At 48.3% G+C, this 15,176-nt stretch overlaps 8 protein-coding genes and 1 non-coding gene across 9 annotated transcripts; 6 read left to right on the forward strand and 3 right to left on the reverse strand.

The window, feature by feature from the left end:
- The first annotated feature begins 372 nt into the window (after nucleotides 1–372).
- On the forward strand, nucleotides 373–470 carry BT62DRAFT_t21. Its single transcript has one exon. It is a non-coding gene; the product is annotated as a tRNA-Lys (tRNA).
- A 470-nt stretch (nucleotides 471–940) lies between these two features.
- Nucleotides 941–1,868, reverse strand: BT62DRAFT_926245 (cysteine proteinase). The gene is made up of 2 exons (XM_043184986.1): nucleotides 1,455–1,868; nucleotides 941–1,403 (listed from the first exon to the last, which is right to left on the reverse strand). Exons 1-2 carry the CDS (start codon nucleotides 1,819–1,821, stop codon nucleotides 1,027–1,029), a joined length of 744 nt encoding a protein of 247 aa, XP_043045529.1. The 5' UTR covers nucleotides 1,822–1,868; the 3' UTR covers nucleotides 941–1,026.
- Nucleotides 1,869–2,035: 167 nt separating this feature from the next.
- Nucleotides 2,036–2,567, forward strand: BT62DRAFT_915793 (YjgF-like protein; the record flags this gene model as incomplete). Its single annotated transcript, XM_043183965.1, has 4 exons — nucleotides 2,036–2,081; nucleotides 2,133–2,335; nucleotides 2,383–2,525; nucleotides 2,564–2,567. The coding sequence occupies 4 exons, from the start codon at nucleotides 2,036–2,038 to the stop codon at nucleotides 2,565–2,567; spliced, it is 396 nt and encodes a 131-aa protein (XP_043045530.1).
- A 283-nt stretch (nucleotides 2,568–2,850) lies between these two features.
- Nucleotides 2,851–4,129, forward strand: BT62DRAFT_881539 (inositol monophosphatase; the record flags this gene model as incomplete). The annotated part of the gene is made up of 7 exons (XM_043182674.1): nucleotides 2,851–3,065; nucleotides 3,113–3,189; nucleotides 3,238–3,350; nucleotides 3,400–3,520; nucleotides 3,576–3,759; nucleotides 3,811–3,997; nucleotides 4,052–4,129. 7 exons carry the CDS (start codon nucleotides 2,851–2,853, stop codon nucleotides 4,127–4,129), a joined length of 975 nt encoding a protein of 324 aa, XP_043045531.1.
- A 178-nt stretch (nucleotides 4,130–4,307) lies between these two features.
- On the forward strand, nucleotides 4,308–4,895 carry BT62DRAFT_1071215 (uncharacterized protein). Its single transcript, XM_043178734.1, has 3 exons — nucleotides 4,308–4,499; nucleotides 4,556–4,620; nucleotides 4,672–4,895. The coding sequence occupies exons 1-2, from the start codon at nucleotides 4,370–4,372 to the stop codon at nucleotides 4,597–4,599; spliced, it is 174 nt and encodes a 57-aa protein (XP_043045532.1). The 5' UTR covers nucleotides 4,308–4,369; the 3' UTR covers nucleotides 4,600–4,620; nucleotides 4,672–4,895.
- A 512-nt stretch (nucleotides 4,896–5,407) lies between these two features.
- BT62DRAFT_960019 (uncharacterized protein) lies at nucleotides 5,408–7,709 on the forward strand. Its single transcript, XM_043188526.1, has 2 exons — nucleotides 5,408–5,575; nucleotides 5,633–7,709. Exon 2 carries the CDS (start codon nucleotides 5,888–5,890, stop codon nucleotides 7,502–7,504), a length of 1,617 nt encoding a protein of 538 aa, XP_043045533.1. The 5' UTR covers nucleotides 5,408–5,575; nucleotides 5,633–5,887; the 3' UTR covers nucleotides 7,505–7,709.
- A 150-nt stretch (nucleotides 7,710–7,859) lies between these two features.
- Nucleotides 7,860–9,914, reverse strand: BT62DRAFT_881292 (ribonuclease H-like protein; the record flags this gene model as incomplete). The annotated part of the gene is made up of 7 exons (XM_043182665.1): nucleotides 7,860–8,206; nucleotides 8,255–8,907; nucleotides 8,953–9,071; nucleotides 9,123–9,340; nucleotides 9,388–9,697; nucleotides 9,748–9,813; nucleotides 9,864–9,914. The coding sequence occupies 7 exons, from the start codon at nucleotides 9,912–9,914 to the stop codon at nucleotides 7,860–7,862; spliced, it is 1,764 nt and encodes a 587-aa protein (XP_043045534.1).
- Nucleotides 9,915–10,279: 365 nt separating this feature from the next.
- On the forward strand, nucleotides 10,280–11,575 carry BT62DRAFT_960024 (uncharacterized protein; the record flags this gene model as incomplete). The annotated part of the gene is made up of 5 exons (XM_043188527.1): nucleotides 10,280–10,365; nucleotides 10,413–10,468; nucleotides 10,608–10,769; nucleotides 10,819–11,221; nucleotides 11,276–11,575. The coding sequence occupies 4 exons, from the start codon at nucleotides 10,280–10,282 to the stop codon at nucleotides 11,082–11,084; spliced, it is 570 nt and encodes a 189-aa protein (XP_043045535.1). The 3' UTR covers nucleotides 11,085–11,221; nucleotides 11,276–11,575.
- A 2,231-nt stretch (nucleotides 11,576–13,806) lies between these two features.
- Nucleotides 13,807–14,988, reverse strand: BT62DRAFT_277460 (uncharacterized protein). The gene is made up of 4 exons (XM_043180346.1): nucleotides 14,750–14,988; nucleotides 14,554–14,698; nucleotides 14,036–14,503; nucleotides 13,807–13,978 (listed from the first exon to the last, which is right to left on the reverse strand). Exons 2-4 carry the CDS (start codon nucleotides 14,622–14,624, stop codon nucleotides 13,960–13,962), a joined length of 558 nt encoding a protein of 185 aa, XP_043045536.1. The 5' UTR covers nucleotides 14,625–14,698; nucleotides 14,750–14,988; the 3' UTR covers nucleotides 13,807–13,959.
- Between the last annotated feature and the right edge of the window lie 188 nt (nucleotides 14,989–15,176).

Genomic DNA, 15,176 nt, shown 5'->3' on the forward strand with positions numbered 1-15,176 from the left:
ACCTCACTTGCAGCAAGATTTCAGAAAATTGGCAGAAAAGACTGCAATGGAGGATCATTGGAAACTCTCAAATGATTAAATTACCCATGGACTATCCCATTAATATGAGGAGTGGATGAAAAAGTGAGGCCCACAAGTAGAGGAAATGTATTTGGCAAAACTGCATTTGAAACCCTAGATGCATGGGAAGTACCAGTGGGCTTTTGTGAAGATTGGCATGCCTAGCAGTGATGGTGAAAGGGTGGTAATTGCTGGTTCCACCATCACCACTCCAATAAGCATCGGAGGTTGAGCGACTTTTTGAGTTTCTGTATATGACATGATGAATCAGTGAATCGGGAAGGTTTAAGTGCTACATATCCCATCCATGGAGCCTGCCTAGCTCAATCGGCTAGAGCGTCAGACTTTTATGGCAAAGAGAGTGTCGTTACATAATCTGAAGGCTGCGAGTTCGACCCTCGCGGTGGGCTACTTAAGATTTTGTCCACGTCTCTCATGGACACATTACTGTCAACGCCTGGGCGGGGGAAGCGTACGAGGGCCCCAGCGCGGCAATTTACAGTTTTGTACCGATCTCCTCAAGGGGGGAAGGTTTGAATTATATGGTCATTTACCAGATTCTTCATCTTTGTATTTTTGTAATGCACCTACAAGTATTGCAATCTATTGCTGTACTTCGTAAACAAAATGTTCAAGTCCTTAGTGATCTTCACACGGGAGGATTAGTGAATGTACCAAACATTAAGAACGTAGATATCCAAGGTGCGTGCTCGAACTGAACTATATCCTCCGTTAAGGAGTGCAAAATCTTATCAGGGTCGCTTGATTTCCGACTGAGTGTGTCCAGCGTAGGACCGGACTGGTATAGCCGTGACAGCACTTGTAAAGGCCGCAGAGTTCAAGAACGCTAGGTCCATAGAGAAAACAATACACCTGCTGCAGCGGAAAAACTTGTTTGACGTGGATTCATCGTTGACATTCGTTTCGTCGTATCGTACACACATCTTATAATAACATCTCAAACGGTCAGACTTGCTGAGGAACAAGGGCCATCAGACTGAAATTGGGGTTTCCGTCCTGTTCCCTTTTGATGAACTCCTTCACCAAGCTCAGACCACCTTCGCTAAACAGGTCCTCGTCCCCCTTCAGCTGCACGCCCTTATCGACGGGCCCCTTCTTCGAACCGTCCATCTCGTATAATCGATTGTTCTTGTGTGATTTGACAAAAGCCACATAATGATAATCGACTTCGACATTGGCATCAGGCGCCGCAGTCGAACCCTGGATCGCTGCACGCGCATGCGCCTCTTCGACCTCCTTAGAGTCTTCAAGAGCACGCGCGCGCTCGACAGGATCCAACGGGATGACTTTGTCAAGCAGCTTGGCCAATTTTGAGGTCGGTGCTGTAAGGCCATCAGTGAAAGCATACGTACAGAAACAGTTGGGAAACGCACGAATCAGATTTTTTGCGTCACCATTGCACACAGCGTGTAGGATCGCATACAGCCCACAAGCATTGTCGATCGTCTGCTTAAACCAGACGACATCTTCCCCATCCCCCTTCCCAACGTACGCTGAACGTGTCGCTTCCTCTGCCGTCTTTTGATTTTTGTATGCATCACTGGTACTCGGAAATATTAACACAAGCGCATACACTGGCCGGGACACCATTGCCATTAGATCAGGTTCCTCGACGGAGTAGACATCCTGGAACTGGAGCGTGTCGACGCCGAGATTTTGGATGAGCTCAGTGAAGACCTCTGGGTTCGACTCGAGAGGGACATAATACTTGCGGTACTCTTCTTTTTGTTCTGTCGCCATTGGAGATGGGAATGAAAGAAATGATACGTTTCAGTGCTGTTTCAGTGGGCACCCGGGCCGTCGAATGTTGGTATCGGCTTTAGAACCAAATTGTCTGCCGAACTTTCGCCGCGGCCAGGGTCAGCCCCCATAAATGTCTTCCACTTTACTACGGACGAGTAGAAGATTGCTCATTCGTCCGGTCATTACCCGTAGACCACCTGTTTGTCGCCAAATGTCTGCTTCTACCGACCCGTCCCTGACCACAGTCTCCACCACCAGTGCGTTGCGTCGCGCCAGATGAATGTTGATCTGCTCACCGTTCAATGTAGATGCCCCTGCTGCCATTGGTCCCTATTCCCAGGCCATCAAGGCAGGCGATTTGCTCTTCTGCTCTGGATGCATCCCGCTGGACCCGGCATCTATGCAAGTCGTCGAAGGAGGAATCGAGGCACAGACAAAACAGGCGCTGAAGAATCTGACTTCTGTGGTTGAAGCTGGTGGATCAGAACTAGGAAAGGTCGTCAAGACAACTGTGGGTGCTCAATGTACCATGTATGCGCCCTTATTGAAGGCTTGTAGGTTTTCTTGAAATCGATGAATGACTTTGTTGTTGTCAACGGTATCTATGAGGCGACTTTTGGCACCCACAAGCCTGCACGGTCTGCTGTTGAGGTGGCGAGACTACCGAAGGACGTGTTGGTTGAGGTTGAATGTGTTGCTAGGTGCGTCTGACCTCTGCTGACATTTGGCCAATATTCAGTTGATTACATTTTGTAGTCTGAAATAAATAGATTGATATGAAGATGGCTGATGTAACTGGGAATGCCGTGGACAAGGAGGTGTATGGCACTGAGGTATATCTAGGAGAGTAATCAGTGCATACACTTGCTGATCACCTACCAACTACCACGCCCACTGCTCTACATATGTACTATTCCTTGAGCACGCCATGCACGTTTGCAGTTCGGCAAGAATTGGCACCAGACGAACGTGTATTATCATCCGTGAAATCTATTATCGATCACTGCTATCCCGTCTCCTACAGCCATGTCTGAGCTCGACCTCCAGTCCATCCTCAAGTTCACCGTTGCCCTTGCCTACGAGGCTGGCCATGTTATAAGGAAAGGCTCAGAAGCCATCCAGCTGGCTGGATCTAACGTCGATGAAAAGAAAAACTCGGTAGATCTCGTCACCGAATACGATGTCAAGGTCGAAGAGCTCGTGAAGAAGAAGACCAGCGAGACATATCCTTCGTTCAAATTGTGAGTGCTTCATCTGCTGGTGGTCTGAGAGCTAGACGATTTTCTAGTATTGGAGAAGAGTCCTACGCTGCAGGATCCCGGCCAGAATGGACAGACGAGCCTACGTTCTGCGTTGACCCCATCGGTATACAATTCCAGCTGCGTTCGTGAGCAAGAACTCATTCTTAAACAGACGGAACGACAAACTTTGTCCATGGTTTTCCCTGGGTCTGCATCTCTATTGGGCTCATTTACAAGCGTCACTCCATCTTGGGCGTCATTTACAACCCCTTCCTTGACCTTTTGGTCCGCCCGTTTGCTTTGCTGTAAGAACGCGTACTTACAGTTGATCTAGTACACGGGCGTCAAAGGGTCCGGTTCCTACGTTACGCACGGCGGTCTCAACGGTACTCCACGCAAGCTTCCCTTTGCCAGTTCACCCAAACCACTCGCCTCGCTCAGTCAGGCCCAAATAGGTCGGTACTGCTCTACATTTATCCCGAATATCTGAAACCGAACAAATGCGAATAGCTGTCGAATGGGGCAATGACCGAGCGTCGAAACCACTGACCTCCCGATCGGAAAGCTTCCATCTTATCGCAGGAGATCCCTCCAACGGTGTCGTTGGAGGCCGAATGGCGCACTCGCTGCGGTCCCTAGGGAGCTCAGCAATGAACTTTGCCATGGTTGCCCAGGGTGGATTGGATATGTACTGGTGCGTGATTTTAACCTCTTCTAGGCTCGCGTCCTCAAACTTTATGCCTAGGGAAATTGGATGCTGGCCTTGGGATGTGAGCGCTGGGGTTTTGATAGCCCAGGAAGCCGGTGGATTAGTCACAGGATCCCATAAAGTGTATGCTGAGACCAAAGAAACTGCGGCGTTTGGCGATGTTGGCGAAGCTATCTTGACAGGACGGAAATACATTGTTGTTCGTGCAATTGGGGACGCTGAGGTGTGTTTCTTCCTCTACTCTTTTCGTACACTGGCCTCACTTCGTTATCGTTAGAAGGAGACGGGACGTGAGGCACAGAAAAGGATTATCGGAGAATTTTACGATACTGTGCAAGACTATGACGCGTTGTAAAGATGAATCTCTAGAGCCCCTTAGCAACTAAGAAAGTTGGTGCCTCATCCCCGGAGGGCTGTCCAATCCAAAGAGCGCAGCCTCCATTAAAATCAGACGTAAGGAACATCAATATAAGGGCGTGATTCTGGATCCCGAACATGTTTTAGGACCTTTACAAATACTATCGGGGACATATAACAGCACAGCTGGGGCCCTGCGCAACAGTCTTTCTTTCGTTCACTCTACGATCTCATTATTATGAAGCTTACCATCTTTCTCACATTTGTTGCTGCCGCTTTTACAGTCGTTGGGGCCGTTCCTCTTGAAGGAGGCACAAATGCCGCCAGGATGGCGCGCGGACTACCGCCGAACCCGCCTGCATTCATGAGTGAGTTCGCTCAGCTTTTGGCTCGCGAGGTCTGACAGCGCCTGTCTCTTCTCTAGAGCGCGCCATCAAAGCTCGCTCATCGCCGATAGTCCGCCCGTAAGAAGGACTGCCATCTGTTCTGGTGAGTCGTTGGATTTGTGGACAGCGCATTCATATCCTAATTGATTCAAAGATTGTTTAAGCCATCTAGATCTCCGATCCTCAATCGTTCGCTTTCCAATATAGATATTTCCACCCTTGCCCACATCATCACTTGCGATGACCGTCCACTTTCCTTTCGTTTCTTCGTTTCCCCTTTTATCTTAGGTCTTTTATTTCATGATGCCTTGAAGGCTGCGATCATCTCGGTATGGTGCGTGTAAAACGATAATTTCGAAAATCGATATGCAATTGAGGAGGCACTTTCGAATTGCACTGGATAAGTGGAGTGGGTCGCTAGGTGAGGCAGCAGCGGCGTATACACACTTGAAATCGCCAGCAATGCAATTTGATCCCAGATCCTCGAGCATTTCAGTTACTCATTGCTGTGTTTCGTGAGGATAGATGGCTGCGATGATATTTTTTTTAGATGCTGTCCAAGTATCATCAAGTAAATGAGGCAGGAGAAGGCTCATGGCTCATCTGCTGTTTTTCGAGAACAATGATTTTTTGCCAACTCTAAATGATTTGGATGTAAGTATTCCAGAAGCTCAGATGGACTTGAAACGTTGTCAAGGGCGTCTGCTGGCTTTTTTGCGGGCAGGACTGGTTCCGTTGGGATGGAACCAAATTGAATAGCGCTCGTGTCTATTTACGATGCTCGGGTGATCTGAAAGGTGACCAGCATCACTTAGTAACTGTACGCCCCGACTCTTTTAAAAGAGTTCAACCAACAAGTTAGTTCGGTTAACCGGGCCGGATAGAGGCAGCTTTTGACTTTCTACTTCCACTGTTCTCCAATGACCGAGATATTACCCCTACAGGTCTGAGCAATTATAGTTCATCAGCGCCATATTATGAAAACGGGAATATCTCAATATCCGTGGCCGAGCTCCCAGGCTATACGGCACCTACCTACGTACACGGAATGGAATTAGGTGAATATATTTCTATCTTTAATGTTTCCTGTCCGCTCATCGAGCGCTGTATGAAAGAAACCATATGACGGCCAGGAGAGTCGTGATATGTATTCAATTGGTAGTTAAGCGAGCTGTGTCACCCAACACGGACAAAAGCTCTTTAGCAGGCGTTAAGACTCGAAAAGGTTTGTATTCATCGTGTATACCTTCCCCATTCGAACCTTGAAGGACTAGGATGGCTCAACTTGATCCCTTCTCTGACAACCGTCAAATCGTGGCAAGCTAAGCCGCTCGCTCGAGTGTGTGAGGCGCAAGGACCTTCGTCGCACCATGCTGAGCAAACATGATGAGCTACGCGATCATGTTCTTGATGTCTCTGTTTCCATCTCTGGCTTCTCCACGGACAGTTCTCTTCTGACGAGCTCGATTTTGGGAAGCAACCAGCCCGGGCAGGTACACCGGTCTACCGGGACAGCGACTTCAACTACCACAACCCCCTTTCTCACAACCAAGTCTAGCGGTGGGAACCCAGATAGCACGGCAGAAACAGATGGTGGCTCCACAGGCGAAGTTCGGAGTCATGGCGCTTCCTATAGTTCGGAAAAATCCACCATCTATGCAACGACAAGCATTTCGAGAGGTGCTCCCAGCACTACTCAGAAAAAAGGGCATGGCGGTTCTTCGTCGCCCACCAGCAGCGGCAGCTTGTCGACGGATAGCTTGAGGGTACCATCGTCAAGCCCCGGTACCATATTCCACCCTTCCCTCGCGACCACCTCTGATACCTTCTCCGAGCCAGTCTCCTACTATTCTGCACCTGGCAGTAACTCTATCGTAGCCACGACTACCGACAGTGTTGTCCATGTCATTCCCACAACAACAATGATATCCCATATGCTTTCAAGTTCGACCTTTAATCAACCCCAAGGGCAGAACACAGGAGGTTCTCCCACATCGGGATCGTTCGACAATCCCGCGGCCACAAATGATGGCTTCCTTCCGAGCTCATATGATCTTAGTCAACACGGGGGGATTTCCTCCGGTGCAGTTGCTGCGGTAGCAGTAATTGGTGCATTCATCCTAGCAGCTCTCCTTCTATTAGTCGTTCGACGATATCTCTGGGTGAAACGGCAGTGGCGGCTTGCCCACATACGTCGCACGGGGTGGAGTACTACTTTTAATTCAGGAGGTAGAGCTGACAACGTTTCCTCTGCTGTCACCTCCTATGCAATCAGGACGCCTCTGTCTTTTGCGGACCCTGTTATGCCCCCTCCTATGGCAGAAATTCGTGATGACCACGGGCTGCCGACGCGCAACCCTGGCAAACCAAGATACTCCATGCACCCTCCACGACCTCTTCGCATCGAGGTTTCCCCCTATTCTGACACTCGCAGCACTCACGCAGATACCATTCCAAACAACTTAAACTCATCTTACCTCGTGATACCTGATGGGCTCACCCAATTACAACCGGAAATCGCGACACCCATGTCTGTTCGTCCTTTCACTCCTTCGGAATCCTTCTCGTTCCCCAAGCCACCTTCAAATGGAGCGTGGATTCCAGCTATGGACAGAGATAGTCACGGCACGGCCCTCAGCTCGAGCACGGAGATGTACCCTCCAAGTTCCACGAATCCATCCTCTGAACCTGAGTTTCCCATAATTCCCCAACACTGCCCAGTAGAAACGATCTGCCGCACATTCGAGCCCACTCTGTATGATGAACTGACTGTGGCCATTGGAGATCGCGTCAAGGTCTTAGAAGTCTTTGACGATGGCTGGGCTATGGTGGAGAAGATTCCCGAGGGAAATGGCAAAGGGAATGAGGTGGGCCTGGAGCCTGGGTTGATTCCGATTGATTGCCTAAGGATGACGGGCGATCCTCTCCCACCCTTCTTGACCTCGAAGAGGGTCACCAGTCAGACCTCTCTGGACGTTGCCATCTGAAAGTGCCGGTTATTTTTTCCCCCCATTTTCGGGTTCCATGTTATCACGCTCTCTGATATGATTGCACTTATTCCTTTTTATATGATAATTATGAATACGCTTATACAGTTATACTTGCATACACTGAGTTTCACGGACTTTCTTCAGCACTTTCCTATTCACTCAGTTTGTATTTACGCAAACAAAATACCACTTCCGACTTAGGCATCCGAACTTGGAGTCCATGCGAATCATAGAATTCTGGGCGTGGCACCGTATTCCAAACGGCTTTTCGAAATTATTTTTTACAATAAAGTCAGCATATAAAAAGCCGTCCTCAAAGTCTGGTATCGAATCAAACGAGTCAACCATACAACTAGGGTTTCACACCCAAAAATAACAGCCCACGCTTCGTCATCTCGACAGCTGACTCTAACTCTCTCACATGCGCCGCCGTCCACCGCTCTTCGGGTTGCAACCCATCGCTAGGCTTTCCACTCCGTATGGCAGCCTCAAAAGCAGCCTTTCGTGCATTTAGCGCAGCCATACGACGTGGATCGGAGTGACCGGTGAAGATAATTAACGCTGTTCGCGAAGGCAGCGCACTGTGGAGCTCTTTAAGGTGCAAGTTGAGGGCATCTAATACCGCACCGAGCTGCTCAGCTGATGGTGGTGGTGCTGGCTCTAAGGGTGGAGAATCAGAAGATTGTTTTGGTGTAGTCCCTACATCACTATCAGTAAGCTCGAAAAAAACAGATTGGAGTCACTCACATCCTAGTATATTAGCCAATGCCATGAACCTTGCGAAAACGAAGTGATGTGATGGAATAACCTCTAGCAGGCCTTTGAGTACCTCATCATCGTCCTTGCACCCTATGCTTGTTGTGGCCTTGTTGCCATGCATGACACTTGGATTCCCGTGGTCAATTACAGCACCTTTAATGCTACCCATCGGTCCTCCCGCCCTCCGTTTGGACCTCGCCATCCGTTCAAAGATCGATTCATAGTCGGTCTTGAATTCACCGAATGTGGGTCCATTGTCTAGCTTTTTCTTCAACAAATCTATGCACGCACGCGCATCTTCTTCCGGGTCATGTCCACCCTCACCGTTCGTCTGGATTTCACGTCCACACCACTTCTTAGTGAGCCAAGCTAAACCGGGTTTTAGAGGGCGGCCACGGGGGTGGTGAAATATCACAGCTGTGTCAATGCAGAAAGGATGGCAGAGCTTAAGTGCCCGTAGATCCGACTCGAGAGAATGTCCGAGGAGGATGGGTGTTAGGAACGGAGATGAGGAAGATTCGGCGGACGTAGAGGAAGGGTCGGTGGCTGGTGGGCTCAGGATGCGGAGAAGATGCGCTTGGACTTGCGACAGTGTCGTCGTCACAGGGGCCAAAGCCTCGGCCGTAATACCTGACCATCTACTTGGATGTCAGTTAAATTCCTTGAGTGCCGTAAAACCATCCTACCGTGTCAGGTAGTCCGTGATAGGTTTGGAAGGCTTGACTAGTTGGTCATAAATCACGATTCCAGAGCGGAAATCGATAATGCAGACTCGTGTTAGTTCTTTTCCGTCTTCTGTCATGCACTATATCAACATGGATCAATAACGGATGGACCAGAGGAACGCAGACTCTACCATTTCACAATCTAGGGAATACACATTTCGAGAAGGCTTCTTTTTCTGATCTGGTGCTGTTAACAGGCTTTCCTTGGGCTCTTCCGGTATTTCCACCCAGGTATCGTCTGGCTTCTGGAACACGTCTGCCATATAGGATGGAAGAGGGTAGTCATGCTCAATCATCTGCTCGATGGTTAATAGATACTGCGCAGGGACGTTGCTTTGTAGACGTTCTGCTGCGATTATGCGTCAGAACAGTGAAAACAAGAAAATTTAGAATTACATTTTTCTTTTTGCTCCTCCCGCTTCTTCTTCTCCGTCGCGCTGATCGGTACAGTAAAGAAAGTGTTCAAAACGCTATGCATGCGGGTTTGATCACCAGGTGCACGAGTTGGACAAGCATGGCTAAATGTAGAAGCAATGAAAGAGACGTTGTTGGTCGGACCTCCCGACGCGACCTTGGACGGTAAGGGTATCGGTATGGGAACGTTGGGATTGATCAAGGGAGATGTTGGAAAGGGAGGTAACGAGAGAAGTTCTGTGGTAAGTCCTGGAATGAGAAGGATAGTGACCTTTGGAATCAAGGGTGCGTTCTGCATCACATATGTGAACACGCAACCAACGTTTACGGTGACAAACTCACATCTATTCGTAACCAGTTCGGCGGTGGCGCATCCGCAATAATATGCAGAGAAATATCGCGGATTTCCTGTTATCTAAATATGAAAAGTATCAACAACGTGAACCGGTGAAACTTACCTCTATCCCTATGGCACGGTGTCGTTGAGTGATATCGGCGTTCGAGTACATGAATCGGGGTACTGTCGCCTGCAAGACGTGCAAGGATAAGCCCTGCAACCAATCATGAGAGAAATCGCACATACATCCATCTTCACCGCTGTTTTCTTGACCTTCTTCTGTTTTCTCCTCTCCACCTTCGTCCATTCGCCCTCGTCTTCCACGTCGGCATCATTGACCACTTGCTCCGCAGCTGCTGTCAACACTTTGGCCTTCTTTAACTTGGGTTCTGCCTTGTTCGGCGAGAGTTGGGCCCTTTTCATGAGAGGAATATTCGAGTTGGAATTCGAAATTATTTTACAGGTTGGGTTCTGTTTGCTATCGGCGTGGCATTTCCTGCCGTAAAAGGCATTCACCGCTAAATTAAAATTTCCCTCATGTCGCGTTCAGCTCGACGTCCATTATGTCAGATCTGCTCTTCCAACGAGTCCAAGTACACATGCTCTGGGTGCCACGTTATGTAGTAAGTGTTTTTGAAATATTTAGCATCCCTTGCTTATTCTTTCGAAGCTGCTCGGTCCCTTGTTATAAGGAACATAAAGGTGCCTATTCTCGGCTTTGCTTCCGTTCTCAAGGCTGAGATATTCAAGCTTCGTCATGCAGTGCGTCTCTAGCGTCTGCCGCTACCGAAAATGTTACCCCTCCTGAACCATTGACGCGTAAGGCTACATCTAACGGGAACCAACAACTCTTAACACCTTCCAGTACCGAATTCAAAAGTCATATCTACAGATGTCGAAGAACCGAAGCTGCTGCGCTCACTGGCATCCCTTAATTGGCCTTACGTCCCAGAACGAAGTGCATATCCCGACCCGTTGCAAAGAGATGACCCCAAGCCTCTTCAATTGCACCAATATGAAGCTATAGGTGCGCGTCCACCTTCCTCATCAGAACCTCACCATACAATATTTCATAGCCATGTCTCCGAAGATTCGCAAAGTGCTATCAGATCACCCAAATCTCCCTGTCCTCCTGACATCGATCGACAACCTCCGCGGCGGAAATCGTGACCTTGCCCTACAGCGTGCTCTCGGCGTTATGGACCCTCAGTTTGTTGACCGAACACGCCCAGTACAATTAGAAGAGGACGTCCTCGCTTTAAGGGCTCTCGCAGAAGCCGTGGAAGACGCGGTTAGAGGGGAAAAGAAAGATGCACTAGGCCTCAACTGGGGGGACGACTGATCCTCTATGGCGACATATCCACTATATTCATTCTTGTATGGAAGAGTTCGGCTATCTCTTCAACGCTGTCGTACAATCTCCTCAGTGGCCATAGGAAGGGACCCGGCTTATGGACCGTCAAGCCCTTAGTCTGGAAGGTCAGTGATTCAAGTATATCAGGTTCTACGCCAAGTTAATTTCGTGCGCTCTAGGATATGTTAGGATATATATAGACTTGCATATAACGAATAACACAATTATTCGTGCTTGACCCTTTACGTCTAACTCTATCGTCATTAGAAATGGAGTATACGCACCTCAGGAGTCCTCAATTTCCCAACCTCGGGAAAGTGAAGACCGCCTGTATGCCTATCCGTTTTTCCAACCCTTGATGAAACGAAATTCGTCCTTCATCTTTGAATCGTGTCTGAAGGGGAGATCTCTCGGAGATTACAGAAGATCTGTGCACTAAGATGACGTTTCGTTATATGATGTACTTCCGTAGATTTGAGGGTTCAGTTTTCTTTAATCATTATGGTTTATGGATTGTTTGCATGGACGGATGTTATGCACTCGAAGGCGTATGGGGATTCCGAGGGTTGCGAATGTACTCACTTGAATATTCAGAAAAGTATGGACATTACGGGTGCATCATAGGTGTCTTTACCTTGCTTCCATCCCAAGAACATTCGGTCTATTTTCAAAGTAGTACCGCACCGGATAGATTAGTTCATCGGCGGTACGTATGTGTGCATGTCATCTACTTGATTTCGATCAAACCAACTACAACAAAATTTCTTTCGTCGACGGGGAAAGACGTACAGGCAGAACACTACTCTGCGCCGTTGGTTATGCATGGGGGGAATAGTTTTTCATCTCCGCGATTCCTATCATAAACACCGCTCGCGGTCCGTAGTTTGACAAGACTTACCTTACTGGGTGCGCATGTATTCGAAAGGTCATGACGTGGGGCTCAGCAACACGAGGCTAACACTGTGCGCAGGTGGTCTGTGGCGTCGTACATTTGACAACTGTCTGCTTTGCTGGGATAACAATCTAGCAATCGGCGTAGCTTAGGGTTTGGAAAGCCTGGTATAGCCTAGACTTGGTCTCGGGTACTGGTCCATTGGATTTTTAAGTATCATTTGGAACGCTTCATGCCCTCCACGTCTGAATTTTAGTTCCCGTGGTCATACGCTCTACTTAGGTGACTCGTTATGCTGAAGGCCGTACATTCTTCCGCGAAGAACTGCGATTTGAAGCTTCGATCTTCGTCGCTAAAAATCTACGCATGTAACACCATACTTTCCATCCATGAGTACGTCCAATAAGGTTACCGTGCATGCTGCAACTCAATGTACTGTTCGTTTAACAGCTTCATCCCGCTGATTATGACTTCTATAAAACTCAAAACCGTTTTTGACGGACTTCTATATACCGATTCTGGTAGTACGCTTGGTGGGTATTATGCTATCTGCACTAGGCCCTTGCGTACTTTCCACCTAGGAAACTAAAAACGCCTCCGTTTGTAGTCACGGCCGCCAGGATTTATTAATACTTATCTCTCTTGCCGCTCGCACTTGTGCGCCTGATGTGATGTGCCTCACCATTGATGGACTTTAGGTATGTTCCAATCATCATGCGGTGCGCATATTAACCGGCGGTGCTAGGTAGTAACAGTACTTAGTATATGTCCACATTTAAGATACTGCTCTGCGAGCGGATCGTGTCCTGCACATAACTCAGGACCGTGTCTTCGGCATGACCACATTAATGTCTGGGGATTACAGGCTCGCTTTGTGCTGACGCAGGCCACGGATGTCGATCTTGACTCGTGGAGCAGTGGTTTCTGCAACTAGGTTGATGTACTGTGATCGGATACTTTTGCGGGAGATTGTAACATGATTATCGGCTGAGATGCTCATCATGTTGAGCGGTCATCGCTTGCTAGGTCCTTATGTACACACGCAGCTTCGTCTCATGATCATGATTCCGTTGGCATGCTCCTGACAACTTGATATACACGTCACAATATTTGCAGCGAGGGAAAAGAACTCCCGCTAGAATTCAGTACTATCAGTGTCTCCGAGTACACGTACGTAACGTTATCTCTATAAATCTCTCCACAAATCTGACAAATCTGGCGGCTAGTACGCTACAAGTACTTACATCTACTCATTCCGATCTGTGAGTCATGGCATGATGAGGTACGAAGCTACAGGTTAAGCCCTCTCTGGAAATTGCCTGAAAACAGACATAAGATCAGGAATTCAAATTCGCGATGGAGGTGAAAATTAATTCCCGGAAATATCCAAGTATAGGCATGGACGCCGATCTCGATCCTCCACCGATGTGCAAATACTAACAATTTGAAGTAGTTCTCTTTTTCCTCCCCAATCCCTTAATTCGAAGGACAGGCAACAGACTCTTTTTCTTGGTGGTGCTGGGCTGTCGAGACGAAACCGTAGGGTCTGAAAACCTGCTCGGTAGCGTACTGGCCTCTCTCGAATTCGCACCCTGTCTACTAAACCCATAAAGCCCTTCCATGTCTGACGGACCAAAAGTGCTACTGGAGCGTCTATATTCTGCTTCTGATGAACCTATAGGTTGATCGCCATTTGGCATCATTGAGTCCTGGTTCGTAGGACCATCATACCTGATGGTTCTCGGGTACGGATCGTCACGGCTTCTCACGGAAAGCATGAATGTCGATGAAGAATTGTCGTGTGAGCGAGATGGACGGGTCATTGACGAAGGTGAGATTTCCAAGAAGTCAGAAGCCCTCCGGGTTTTGTGTCGCCGATAAAGGCATAGGCACAGAAGAACGAGCAGAGTGATGAGGACCAGTGATACTAGCATGATACTAGAGATACTTCCAACAACAATCATCGCATTGTCAGAATTTTGACTGGAAACAGAAGTTCAGAATACGTGAACATTCCTGCTGACAGTGCGGAGACATGGTGACTCACTGGGCACCGGTAGATGAAGGTGTTGGTGTTGTTGCTGTGACTGTCTCGGTTTGGGTGATGGCTGTTGCTATTTCCGTGGAATTGATCAGTTTGGTTTCGGTGTGTGTGGTGGGAGGTAACATCGTCGTACGGTCAATCGTCTCCGTAAAAGTCTCTGTTATGAGACTGAGAGACAGCACGGTGGCCGTTGCTTGCACAGTTATTAATACATTCCTGGTATGAGTCACAGGAGGCTCTGTAACGGTGATAGTGAAGATAATCGTCGTTGGAGAAGGTTTTGGAGAGAATGTAGTAAGTGAGAATGGGGGGGGAGAGGGCGGTGAGCGAGTAAGCGAAGGAGGAGACGTGCTTCCTATTGATCTTGAGCAAAAAGTGGCTGGATGGCGAGAAAAGGAATGCTCGGGAGTGGACAGTGAATCGAATGAAGAGTGACGTTTTAGACTGCCAGTCTTGGGAGGCCTTTGAACACTGGCTTCAGAGATTAACCACGATCGGAAATCGTTGAAAAAATGACTCACAGACTGGGAGAAAGGGATAAGTCAACTATTTCCTTCTTGGGTTCACCTTCTGCAGTAGTAGCATGGCACATAGGGGGGAAAGCAAAGGAAGGTGAGGCTAACGAATGAATCACAACGTCGTAGTACCAGACTAAGCGTCACGGCACTGCGACTCGTCATTATTGTAACGATAGAGCAACGGGATCATAAAACGAACAGATGCAGTCGTCAATAACAGCACAAGCGTTTTGACTGGAGGTAGAGAGAACAATATCAACGCGGCCGACAAACCGAGGAATACAGAATCTCTGTTCGGCGAGTTGCTGATCGTTCATTATTTGAATTTGTCATAGGTAGTGACGTAGATTGGCGTAGATCTGTAGGAGATGGATAGACATAGGAATAGAAAACCAAGGAGGCTGAGCCAGGAATGCTGGAAGTAAGCTCTTCAATCATCCAAGATTGGTCCGAAGAGAATTGCCGGGATAGATGGCAGGAAGAACTTGAACCCGAGTCAAATACACCTGTATATTTCCACCATGCGAATAGAAAAAGAAACTCGTGTCTAGCACGTCGAGGCAAGTCCAAGCGTTAATTCCTGAAGTGAAGGCTACCTGAAGTTCTGTCCCGGGCCCCGAGAACTG

This window comes from Guyanagaster necrorhizus, assembly GCF_019112545.1.
Source record: "Guyanagaster necrorhizus MCA 3950 unplaced genomic scaffold BT62scaffold_2, whole genome shotgun sequence".
NCBI lineage: Eukaryota > Fungi > Basidiomycota > Agaricomycetes > Agaricales > Physalacriaceae > Guyanagaster > Guyanagaster necrorhizus.